The sequence below is a fragment of the Notamacropus eugenii genome, chromosome 3 (assembly GCF_028372415.1).
Source record: "Notamacropus eugenii isolate mMacEug1 chromosome 3, mMacEug1.pri_v2, whole genome shotgun sequence".
NCBI lineage: Eukaryota > Metazoa > Chordata > Mammalia > Diprotodontia > Macropodidae > Notamacropus > Notamacropus eugenii.
Window position 1 is genome coordinate 56,225,959 of NC_092874.1, and position 13,440 is coordinate 56,239,398.

General features: G+C 39.0%; 1 protein-coding gene across 1 annotated transcript in view; it reads right to left on the reverse strand.

Moving 5' to 3' along the window:
* ITGA8 (integrin subunit alpha 8) overlaps positions 1 to 13,440 on the reverse strand; it is a 206,316-nt gene that overhangs the window by 49,824 nt on the left and 143,052 nt on the right. Inside the window, 2 exon segments of the mRNA XM_072651615.1 lie at positions 8,759 to 8,917; positions 11,803 to 11,908. Coding sequence (XP_072507716.1) covers positions 8,759 to 8,917; positions 11,803 to 11,908 — 265 coding nt within the window.

Here is a 13,440-nt window from a genome sequence, read left to right on the forward strand (position 1 = left end):
ATTTAGCCATGTCTTCCCTCCCCATCCCACTATCCAGTAACAGAGTGTTGGACTGCGACCACAAAATAGGCTGAACAACTTCCCATGATGCCTAGTAACCAAGGGCAGTTTCCACTTCCAACCTACAAAGAATAATACTGGCCATTGGGTAAAAGTTCCATGGCCTTTCTTGGGACATTTTCACTGCACGTATATTTGATAATTGTGTTTCTTCACTGGGTAAATGGACATACTGACACTAGTGATGCTTTTTCACTCTATGTCTCTCTAATTAACAATTGGGATCATTGTGTGGAAGATGATAATCAAGCACTTATTAAGCACCTACTACGTGTCATGTACTGACCTAGATACTGGGGATACAAAGGCAAAGTGAAACAGGCTCTGACCTCAAGCAGACCATATGTATATATTTAGGCATATAAAATCGGTACACAATGATTTCTGTGGGAAGGACACTTAGTAGTGGTCAAGGATATGTGGCAGACAGAAGCAACTGAAATACTTCCCCTTAAACTTTAGTGACAATGGGGTCAGTTAGTACATTGACTGAACTATCCTTCCTGGACAAAATCTGTGACAAGCATTTCAGTAACTGGAACTTTGTCCTGTTCTGGCTTGTGTCTGTTCCTTAGATAAATATAACCGTAATAGAACATAACTTCCAACTTGCAAAGGTTTGCTTCTAAGTCTTATTTGGAACTCAAAGGGAAGTTTTCTTAGAAATAATAGTATAAATCATGGTTATTATGGATGCTTTCCAGGCTAAACCACATAAACCTATTTAATCCATAATGGAGTTAAAATGTCATACATTTGCAACAGAAAAATCCTAGACAACAGTTCTCTTTTAATACTAAAGTTAAATAAAACAGAAAACAACAAGATTTGGTAAAGATTGCTTTGTAAAAATATATTTCAAATGTTGATGCTTTAGGAAAGCAGATTAAATTAGAGAAAAGCAAAGAACTTGTAAGAATTATGAGAAATGAGTACTTTTTCAAAGATTTCAGGGGTTGGTTACCTTGAGATATTATCATCAAACAAATGCTTGTAGGAAAGTATATATAATTTTCTGGTTCCTCCTCAATGTTAACTTCCCTTTGAGAAGAGTGGGGGGAAAGAAGAGAAGGGAGAGAGAAAAAGAGGGAGAGAGAGAAGGGGAGAGGAAAGAAGATGAGAGAGAGGAGAGGAATAGAGGAAAAAAGGGGGGAGGGAGAGTGAGAGAAAGGGAAAGAGAGAAAGAGAAGAAGAGAAGGAGGAAAAGTAAGAGAGAAGGGAAAAAGAAGGAGGGAGAGAGAAAGGGAGGAAGAAATGGAAGAAAAAAAAGAAGAGAAGGAAGGAGAGGGAAGAAAGAGGGAGAAGAAGGGAGAAGGAGAGAGGGAGGGAGGCAGGGAAAGAAGGAGAGGGTAAGGGAGGAAGGGAAGGAGGGGGACAGGGAGAGAAGGAGAGGGTAAAGGAGGGAGGGAGAGAAAGAGAGGGTAAGAGAGGAAGGGAGAGAGGGAGGGAGGCAGAGAAATTTTCTGATAAAAAATGGCAAAAGTTGAGAGATGGACTAAGAAAGAGGTGGATGGGGAAGATTTCCGTGATGTGTGTGTAAACAAGACAATGAGAAATCTGAGATATTAACTAAGCTGTGAGGAAAGAAAAAAGTGCAAAAGCTGCTGGAGAGCCTGTATATAACCATCCCTCATGAGGTAAATAAAAGGGGACTGACAGGGATGTGGGACCAGATGGTTCTCTGTGCCAAATACCAGCTGGTGCTGCCAGTTTGGGACATCTTGATCACAGTGGATGATAGAACAGCCAGTAGCTACAAGGTGTGTAGGGGTGTAGGTGTGCGTGCGTGTGTATGTGTGTGTTTCTGTGTGAGCACACGCTTGTGTGCACATGTAAGCACTGAGGAAGGACAATTTCTAACACTAGTATTCATATATACAGATGTTCACATTTCAAATACTTGCAACTAAAAGGAGGGGTCTAAATATCCTGTTGTATAAGTAAAGAGGATTTCATTGTAATCATATGTGTAAAAGTGACTTAGTTGTGCTACATTTTCCTAGGTCAAAGGATGGCTGTCCTATTTAGGCTTCTTTTTCCCTTTTATAGAATTCAAGAAGGTAAAAAAGAATCCTAAAAAGAATCTGTAATGGAAAAAAGCACTGTATCTTGAGTAGGAAGGTTAAATTCAAATCTGCCTCTACTATTTACTACTTGTATCAGGTTAGGATGATCATTTCTCTTCTCTGGGTCTCAGTTTCCTCAGACGTACAATAAAGAGATTAGGCTAGTTGATCTCTGGGACTTCTTTCAGTTCTAAATCTCTGATTATAGGATTGCCTTGACTAGAAGGCATTGTGCTACAGATGATGAAAAAGGCTTTTGTGATTTGCGTGAGACTATGGAAACCAAGGCAAATCTTTCCATAAGGCATCCATACATGGAATTTCCTATTTCTGTCACAATGGACTTTGTGCTTCATGCAGCTGTCACAAAAGCATGACAAATTCATTCAGATGGACTGAAATGTTAAAGAAAAAAGGTGATATTTTTAGACATGTTCTTCATGTGGTTATTACATACCACATCACAGAATCTCAGTGTTGGAAGGTACCTAGCTTAATCCATACCTATAAAAAGCATCCCCACCATGCCCAAAGGGGTATTAAAGTGTGCATGCCCTTTGACCCAGTAATACCACTTTTAGGGCTGCATCACAAAGAAATCATAAAAATGGGAAAAGGATCCACATGCACAAAATATTTATAGCAGCTCTTTTTGTGGTGGAAAAGAATTGGAAATTAAGGGGCTGCCCATCAATTGAGGAATGGCTGAACAAGTTGTGGTATATGAATGTAATGGAACACTATCATGCTATAAGAAATGATGAACAGGCGGACTTCAGAAAAACCTGGAGAGATTTATGTGAACTGATGCTGAGTGAGGGGAGCAGAACCAGGAGAACATTGTACACAGTTAGAGCCACACTGCTTGATGACTAACTCTGACAGGCTTGACTCTTCTCAACAATGCAAGTTTCTAAGACAACTTCAAAAGACTCCTGATGGAAAATGCTGTCCATGTCCAGAGAAAGAATGACAGAGTCTAAATGCAGATCAAAGCATACGATTTGCTATCTATTTTTTGTTTTCTTTCTTATTTCTTATGTTTCTTTCCATTGGTTATAATTCTTCTTTACAAGATGGCTAATATAAAAATATGCTTAATATGAATGTATATGTAGAGCCTATATCAGACTGCATGCTGTCTTGGGGAGGTTGGAGGGGAGAGAGGAGAAGAAAACTTAAAACTCAAAAACTTGTGGAATTGAATGTTGTAAACTAAAAATAAGTACATAAATTTTTAAAAAGAAAAAAAAGGGTCCCCTCTGTACCAAATAAAAGGCAGCCTAGCTCCTTCAAACAGGGAGCACCTACTACCTCCCAGAGAGCACACATTCCATCTGGTAAGGCTCTAACTGGTGGCTACTTCTTCCATACATCAAGTCTCAATCTGCTTTCTAAAAAACCTGATACTTTTCATTATAGAGTGATAGAATACTATATCGATATTAAAACATAGTAATAATATAATAATGTCATCATTCCCAAAGTCTTAGTACTGTATTTTTAAGCTATGAAAGCTTAGCATGGGTATAAGCTCTCCTAGCCGGACATGCTCTATAGCACAATCACAGAATCACAGTCAGAGCCAGAGGGGACCCTAGAGGTCATCTACTCCAGTATCCTCATTTTACACATTAGGAAGCAGACTTAAGTTGCTTCGATGCCTTGCCCAAGGTAACAGAGTCAAGTTTCAGATCTTGGCCAAGGTCATCTGACTCCAAAGTCAACCTTCTTCCCACTCTACCAAATGCCCCCAAATCAATTACATATCATCTTTCTTCCCCCACCCTGAAACCAAACACATTCTAGATTTGATCTAATTAATTGGCATTCTTTCTTATCAATTAGATAGGAGGTATTTATTTAAAATAGTAATCTACAGTATGTGAAGTATATCTCTATAGACCATTGGTTTCAAAGTCAGGAGACTGGATTTGAATACCAATTCTGACACTTAATAACTATGTAATTTTGTGTAAGTCATTTAACCTCTCTGAGTCTCAGTTTTTCCATCTGTTAAAAGGGGATAATAATACTTGTACTGCTCACTTCACAGAGTTTGTTGTAAAAAATATTTTTTGTAAAATTAATATTTCATATAAAGGGGAATTAACCTTTCTATCAGTAAAGAGACTCAAGTACAAATCAGCGAAGTCTCTCCTCTTCATCCTCCTCCTCTTCTGTCTACTTTTTAAAAGATTATTCTCTCTATTTCATCCAAGTTGATAATGTTCCTTGTTCCTCCTATTGGTACAGGAGCTGTGACCTGCTCTGTTTCCAATTTAGGCCATTATTTAGGCAGCCTACAGACCCTTTGTTCCTGGGGCTTAGAATATTGGTACTTAACTTATTCAGCACCTTATTGGCATGTGACACTAGTTGTGTTCACACCTTGTTGTCTTTAGCCCAACTGCAGCTCAGAATTCTGGAGATTTGTCAGGCTTGACCTCCTCCAATGACTGGGGTGACAGGCATGGCCACCACATCTCTCAAAGGGAACTCTTTTGTCCCACTTCATGCAGTATGGATGGATGGCCAAGTGAAGGTGGATTGGTAGGTTTATCCAAATAATGATGTCCTTGACTCACAACTGTCCTATCTTCCTCAAAAATAAAACTGCTTCTGTGACATCTAGGAAGAGTAGCACTGGACTTGGCATAAGGAAAATCCAAGTTTCAATCCTTCTTCAGACACTAGCTATGAGACTGTGGGTATGTCTTTTATCCTTTCAGAGCCTCAGTTTCCTCATCTGTAAAAAAGGGATAACAGTTCTTACCTCTATCCCTAATGTCTTATCTAATTAGTTACCAAATTCTGGGCATTCTGTCTCTAGGATAGCTCTCATATCTTTTGTTTCTACTTCCACTTTTACCAGTCAGTTTTAGAGCCTTAATGCCTTATTTAAACTACTGCATTAGTCCCCTAAGGGCACCTAGGTGGTGCAGTGGATAAAATGCCAGGCTTGAAGTCAGAAAGACTCATCTTTGAAGGTTCAAATATGGCCTCAGATACTAACTAGCAAGTCACTTAACCTTGTTTGCCTTAGTTTCCTCATCTGTAAAATGAGCTGCAGAAAGAAATGGCAAACCACTCCAAAATCTTTGTCAAGAAAAATCCAAGTGGGAACAGGAAGAGTCAGGCATGACTGAAAAATGAGTGACTAATAATTGGTCTCATAAACAGTCCTCTTGCATCTGATTTCTCCTCTAACCTTCCCTACCAAGTGATATTCTTAGTGTTCTTGTCAGATCAGATCACTCCTTTGCTACAAGATTTTCTGTAGCTCCCTATGGTCTGAGAGATAGCATGAAAACACTTTATTCTGGCATTTAACATACATAGCTCCCTCTCTCTACTTCCCAATTGGTTCTCTACCTTTCTACCACCTTTTCAGACTCATTTTGTACTCATTTCCTTTTTGCATTCTTTGTTTTAGGGTAAGTACAATACCAAACTCTTCCCCAAACATCTTCTGCTTTATTTTGCCTTCCTGTATTTGTTGCTGTTGTGTTTGTCCTTCATTCTCCAAGAGGGCCATGACATCAAGATGATGACATAATTTGCAGTTGACTTTGAGTGAGAGAGGGCTGTGCAAGGTCACCAACCTCACCTTCTTCTTCTGAGCCATCTGGGTCCAGTGACCTGATATTCATCAGGATGACTGGAAATGCCCTATGATGCAATATGAGACCCTGGCCCTTTCAGGCTAAGGTCTTATCATATTCTCACTTTGAGTGAGATACACCCATTCAATGAATAGGTTTCTTTAAGTAGTTACTCAAGGGCTGGGCCCTTTAGCCAAAAGAAAAAAAAAATTAAACTGGGAGGGGAAGACCCTCATGGTTCCTAGGTAAAAGAGAAACAGTTATTATTTAGTTATAACATACTGGGCTCCTCAATAGCTGATATTGACTCCATCCATATCTTCTAATTACAGAACCATCTTCTCCATGAAGCCTTCGCTCATCCTACAAATCTCGCAGTTCACACCATATGAGGATGCATTGAAAGAAGTGAGAATACACAGCATGGAGAAGACTTTGAGCAACCATGAAAAGTGCCTTCAAGTGTCTGAAGGACTGTTGTGTCTCAAAGGGTTAGACTTGTTCTGATCAGCCTCGGAGAGGCTGAACAAAGAACAGTGGACAGGTAGAAGTTGTGAAAGGGCTTCGTATGAGGAAAAACAAAAACAAAACACCTTTCTAATTGGAGCTACCCAACAGAAGAATGGGAGAGCTTAACTTCTCCATCAACGGAAGTCTTTAAGTGAAGGCTAGATGGACACTGATTTTGTATGTTCCAGGGGGAATTCTTCTCAACTAAATGTTGTACTAGCTTCCTTCTGACTGAAATTCTGTTCCAAATCTATCTGTGATTCTATGATCTTATCTCCCTAATCTCTCATCTCTCTCCTATACGTTCATCATAGTTTAACCTATTCTACAAACATGGCATACATTTTATCTTCCCCTAATAGACTAATTTCCTTTAGGATAAGGACTATTTGTTTTTCACTTTTATTCCCAGTACCATACAGAATGCAAGGATTTAATAAGTACTTGTTGAAAAAGAATTAAAATGCCAATTATATCTCCGGTCATACCGAGATTATTCTGCAGTCTAATGTGTACATGGAGGAAGTTTGGTGGTAACTGTAGCCCTTCAGAGTCTAAAGAAAAGGACAGGCAATGCAGGCTTGGTAGTAAAGTGGCACCAAGATGCCAGGGGCTGAATGGTCATTTATGATACCAAATGAAATGGGAAGGCTTGATAATAAGCCAGTTAACTTCAGGCCCTTTCCCAACAATGATAAAGCATCATTAAACAGTAATGAAATACAGATGTCAAGGCCAATGAGGTGCCTGTTGAACAAGTTACGTGACATATATGAACGTGTCAGCCTTAAGCCAAACACGAAGCTAAGTATGAGTGAGAAGACTTCTTGTTCAGGTTCATGGATTCTTAACCATGTGGACTAAAAACCCAGAACTGAAATGAAGCATCTTTAAGAGGTCAATTACTTAAGACAGAGAGACAAGCTGGCATTGGAAGAGGAGCTGTTTTACAGTAGGTCATTGTCCTGGAAGAGGCTGAATAAGGAGGGTCAGGGAAGATGAAATGGAGATTTTATTTTTCCCATTTCTAAGGAAGAAGAACTTTTAATAATTAAGTGGACTACAAGTGTTCCTATTTATTATTCCTCTAGAGAGAGAGAGTGCCATAGCCCCACTAACCCTTTAACACTGAACCCCTCTTTACGCCTTCATGCCTTCTGTCCTTTTTAAAATGGAAACCAAGCCAGGCTGAGCTGGAAAAATAAAAACCTCTTTTATAAGGGGCAGTGACATTGTGCCATGCATTGAAAAGGGGCAAACCTGGATCCCAGACTGTGAGCCAGCATTTCACTAGCCCTTCCTGGTGTTCCCCCTCAAACAGAGGCCCTGTGTCCCCTAGTTACTAGGAGCATGTTCTTTTTTCCTTCAGGAAGTTCCTTTTTTTTTAAAAGAAATATCCATAATTTGTAAGACTCTCAGATAAGCAGGAGTTTCTCGAGCACTTGCACTGAACTATTCCCTTCCCCTTGGGAAGCCAGGACAAACTCTGAAGTTTGACAAAATCAAGTTTGTGATGCAGAAAACTGTCAGTTTCCACCATGGCCACAAAAATGTACATTTCTACAGTGCTTTAAGTGAGTGCCTTCAACTCAACCAACCCTGTGAGATCCGTCAGACCAATAGGATTATCCCTAAGGAAACTAAGACTGCAAGCCAGGGTCCTGTACACAGCTAATATGGCAAGATTCAAACCCAGGTGTTTTCTGTGTCCAAATGTAGTTCTCCTTTCACTACAAACGCTCCCTCTTGTGGCTTCTCCATAAGGCTGTCATTGGGGTGGAGACCTGGAAACTCTAATCCTTTGGCTTGTATGACATTGAGACAGCCTTCGGGGGATTAGCTCCTGTCACCAGTAGCACTTGGAGTCAGTGGTAAGGGCCCAATCATTCCTCCCCCCAAGCAATGAACTAAGCACTTTGTCAAATGCATTTCACAACATTTCACAAGTATTCCAGACGACAGACTTGGATATGCCTTATTTTGGCTTGTGGGTATACAGACAACTCAGCATTACATACAGGCAGATAAAAGTGAAATATTTTAATAGTCTAGAAAAGATATCAGGAGAATCAAAGAACTATAGAATCTTAAATTGTGGAAGGGACCTCAAAGTATGAGATATCCAATCTCTTACCAAAGCATGAGAAAAGGGTAGAGAACCCTGTTTGCTTTGGCCTGAGATTAAAGAATTTATTCATTTTTTTGTAACAATAATGAATTTGTTATCATCAGTTTCTTTTCATCACTTGACTTTTTAGATATACGAAGATGAAAGATGATCTGTCCATCAGTGGGTTGGAAGTCCTTTCATTGACACAAATCAAAACCAGTCTATGACCTTCAGCAGGCAAATTCTTGGGAGTTGTCTTTTTGGGGAGAAGCTTTTGACTTCCCACAATTTATTCCAATTTTTTTTTTTTGTCTCTAAGATCAGCTAACTATTATACCACACCACCTTGCCAGAATTTACTCTTTTTTTATAAAGGAATCATCATTAGCATAGGAAAGAGTTCCTACCTTTATTCCCAGTAAGTTGATAGCAGGATTTGTTTGACACTGCAATGGCCCAAGGGTCTGAATATGGAAAATATATAGAAGAGATTCCTCTTTTGCAGAATTTGGCCATCCCACAGTCAGAAGTGTTTCACTGATAGTACTGGGTCCGATGTTGTGCAGCTGCCAAAGAAATGCTTACAATGACTATCATGATTTAATGTATATATCATTCTTCTATAATCAGCTGGAATATGACTACAGAAAAAAAAATCATGTAAACAGTTTAGATGGGGCCAAGTACCATAGATAGTGCGACCTGATGGCTGTTATAAGGGCTTGTTTAAATCAGTGAAACTCCATGCATGGATTTTCTCAACACTGTCCACAGGGCTTAGCCATGTCCTAAAATGATGGTGTTTACCTTGATTGTTTTTATTACTTTAATTTTAGAGATAGGCTTGGGACATTAACCGTATCATTTTTAAACTCAGTTGTTGCTTTTCCTAGTTAGAGCTGTCTTCTTTTTCCTGCCTACTGACTTGTGAATTGCAACCATATGTGACATACTCTCTTTCACCCCCTGGAAGAATGGTCATCTATCAAATGTTGAAGATAGTCTGGCCTCACTACAGTTCACTTAAAGGGCTTGTTCCAAAGCTGGGCTTCTTTTGTTTTAATCAGTAAATCTCTAGGAAAAAAACTCCACAACTCATAAAGAGATGTGCACTTTGAAAATATGAAGCCCTTCCATTCATTGGCTACAAACAAGCTCACAAAGAATGCTTGCTACACTTGAACTCACTATTTCTTTTTTTTATCATTGAACATTAACAGGATGCTTTTATCTTTTTTTTTTTTTATAGATCTTAAACATCCCTGGCCAACTCCAAAATACATTCCTGCTTTTTGTTTATGAGGTTATCCATTTAATGAACATGATTAAAATTTCATGATGTTCGTGGAAATGGTGTTTTTTAAAAAATCCTGAGCAATTAAATGGGCATTGAAAATCTGGTGATCTTGATGTAGTCAAAATAGTGGAATTCTTGCAATATCCAGACCAGTCAGGTGGTTTGGAAGAAGGATTCTTGTAATGGTTTCAATAGGTATGGGGGCAGGCTCTAATTTAGGTACTCCCCAGAGCGGAAGTCAGTGAGGGATATTTGCATAATTTATTTTACAATCTGATCCAAATGGTCTTTTCTTAGGAGATGAGCTTCAGATGATCCTTTGATTCAAGACTGGATAGAGCCATATGATTTTTTAAAAAAATTTTTGCAAGGTAATCAGGGTTAAGTGACTTGCCCTGAGTTGTCACACAGTTGTCATGATTTTAAACCATGAGATTTGGCACTTGCAGGACTCTTCCGAGACTGGACAGAGTTGGATTTCTTCTTTCTCAACAGAGTAAAGAGCAAATTCATTTTCAAAGGCCTTTATTGTTAAATCTGGTCAATGTTACCTTCAAGTGCTCTCTTAAAGGTAGAAGATGAGAGCTTCATTCTGGAGTATTGGAAAAGATAAGCGGTTATAAGCTCCAGGAGAGAAGGACAGGAGAAATCAATTGTGAAGGCACCACAGGACCTTAGTTTTTAATACATTTTCCAAGAAGAAAAGTCTCAAAACCTTCAAATAAATGGCAATAGCTACTCCTTTCCAGGGTTATTGTTTAGCATAATATAAAAGTAATGAAAAAATGAAGCTATTATCTCGTTTCAGTTTTGGCATTCTCAGTTTCAATAAAAAGTCACTTAATTTTTGATGTTTCTATGTTAAAAAGCTTCAAATCCGAAATTAGATTTTTTCTTTATTTTTAATGGTATAAAGATGCAAAATAAAACCACAAGATCTTAGAGATGTGATTTCAGAAGTTGTCTGCTCTATCCTCACCTGAAGCATGAATTCCCTCTATGATGACAGCCTCATTATCAAGCTGTGCTACTTGATTTTATTTGTATATGTAAAACAGCTAGGATTTCCTCAGTATGGGATCTCTTTCCATCCATGCAGACTGCCACTCGATTATAATAGTAAATGAGAATACTAACACTGACATAATACTTACTATATGCTAGGTACTGTGTAAATCTGATCTATGACTATTTTAATCTATAGGATCTAGCACTTAGGAAGTAGGTGCTAGGATAATTTGGGAAGGATGGCCCTAGTAGCTAGAGAAATAAGCAAAGATTATGTAGCAGTGGTCCTTGAGCCACTCTTAAAGGAAGAGAGGGACTCTTAGGAGGTAGAGATAAGGAGGGAAGGCTTTCCAGACCTAGGAGATGACAAACCAATGCAGTTTCCTTCCATTTAAAGTGACCATGTTGGACTTTTGCTCTCTAAGGTTCTTTCCAGTTAGAAAATTCCACTTTCATAGATGTATGGTTTCAATCCAGCTGTGAATAGCTTGCAAAAAATTTGAGGCCAGTTGTCTGCTTACAACCAGATGGAGGAGTGAGGTCTTGAAAAGATGTGAAAAAAAAAATGCCTCAGCATCTAGCAAGATGAACCAGAGTCCAGTCATCTCATCGTATTTCTCAGATCCAGCATAAAAAAGTGTTATAAAAATGTTTGCCTGCTATGTTATCAACCTTTACTATAGGTGAGCAGGTAAGTCTGATTTGTGACTATTTAAATCTCTATCACTTAAAATCACAGTAGGAACTTCTTGTTCAGTTGTTTTCAGTCATGCCTGACTCTTCATGACCCATGTGGGGTTTTCTTGGCGAGGATACTGGAGCAGTTGGTCACTTCCTTCTCCAGCCCATTTTAAAGATGAGGAAACCGAGGCAAATAGGGCTAAGCGACTTGCCCAGGGTCACACAGCTAGTGAGTATGTATGGCCAGATCTGATCTCAGGAAGAGGAATCTTCTTGATTTCAAGTCCAGGGCTCTCTCCACTGCACCAGCTAGCAATAGACTATTTTGAAAGCACTAAAAAGGTGATGACAAAGCCCAGAATTTGGATTGGTGACATTTTAAACTTTCATCAGAGATGGGGGCGGGTTGTTGCTTTTTTAAGAAGATAATTTAATGCAACTTTACTAGGGCAAAATTAATGTTACCTCATAAATATGTTGCACTAATGGTCCAACCTCTTCTTCTTTGTGGGGCTCGTCTTCAGGCTCCCAATTATGAATCGGCAGAACAATCTGTGGTGGATGGGACACTCTGTAATGGAAGCATTGCAAATGACTAAATGAACATCGTTGTCGTCATCATCATCATCATCATCATCCATCCATCAATCCATTCATCCAACAAACATTTACTGAGAACTTAATAAATGTAAGGCATCGGGTCCAACTATGAGCTATACAAAAACAGATAAGATGTAGAGTCCTCTCAAGGAAATTATATCTCGTAACATGAACAAGGAATGTGTGTGTGTGTGTGTGTGTGTGTGTGTGTGTGTGTGTGTGTGTGTGTGTGTGTAGATAGATAGGTATAGATATAGACATCCATTGATCTAATCCATTAGTTTGGAAGGTCCTCAAGGGCAGGGACCATCTTGAGTCTTTCTTAGTATCTCCAGCACTTACTTAGCACAATATCAGACACATAATAGGCACTTAATAAAGACTTATTGATTAAGTAATACATTAAGTACTTACCTATACAATGACCTGCACTGACAACTGAGGTAACTAAAAAAAATTTAGAAAAACTATAGTCTCTGCTCTCGTGGTGCTTACAGTTCAGTAGGAGGATAGGACAGGGCATTTACACATAATATAAATATATAATTATATATAACATAATAAATAATATATATCATCATATAAAATAACACACAGCAAGAATATAGGGTCTGGAGACCTGACTAATTCCTTCTTGTGGGTCATAGATATGATTGAGAGAGGTGTAAGCAAAGTGTTAGGGCAGCTAGATGGTGCAGTGGATAGAGTGCCAAGCCTGAAGTTAGAAAGACCCCTGAGTTCAAATTCCACCTCATACACTTACTAGCTGTGTGACCATGGCCAAGTCATTTAAGATTGTTTGCCTCGGTTTTCTCATCTGTAAAATGGGTTGGAGAAGGAAATGGCAAATCATTCCAGTATCTTTGCCAAGAAAACCTCAAATGGAGTCAGTTAGAGTTGGACAGAGCTGAAAAAAAAAAACCAGCAGGAAAAGTCTTTGCTAAATAAAGCGATTTGAGAAGGCTTCCTGGAAAGGTTAGTTAGCATTTGAAAATTTGGATAGGAACAGAAACAGTGGAGGTCAGAGGGGAAGATACCCTAAACATAGAAACCAGTGAAAACAAAGTCAGGAAAACCAGAGAAGTTAAAGAGAGAGATGGTGACCTGTCCAGCTTTGCTGGAAGATAAGAGGGGATCAGTTGGACAAATGGGTGGCACTAATTTCTAAGTTTTCAGGACAGGAGTACCCACATTCATGAAGTCCAAGGCCCAAATGTTATCCATATACACACACGTAATGTGTGCATATATGTGTACATACTACATGCATGTACAGATACATATATGTATATACATATATGCATATATATGAAAGGCAGTACAGGATGGGCAGTTAAGTGGGTCAGTGGAAGGAATACTGACCCTGGAGTCAGGAGGACCTGAGTTCGAATCAGGCCCATACACTTCTTAGCTGTGTGACTCTGAGAAAGTCATTTAACTCCAGTACCTCTGCGAAGAAAACTCCAGTGGGATCATGGAGAGTCATACATGACTGAAAGGACT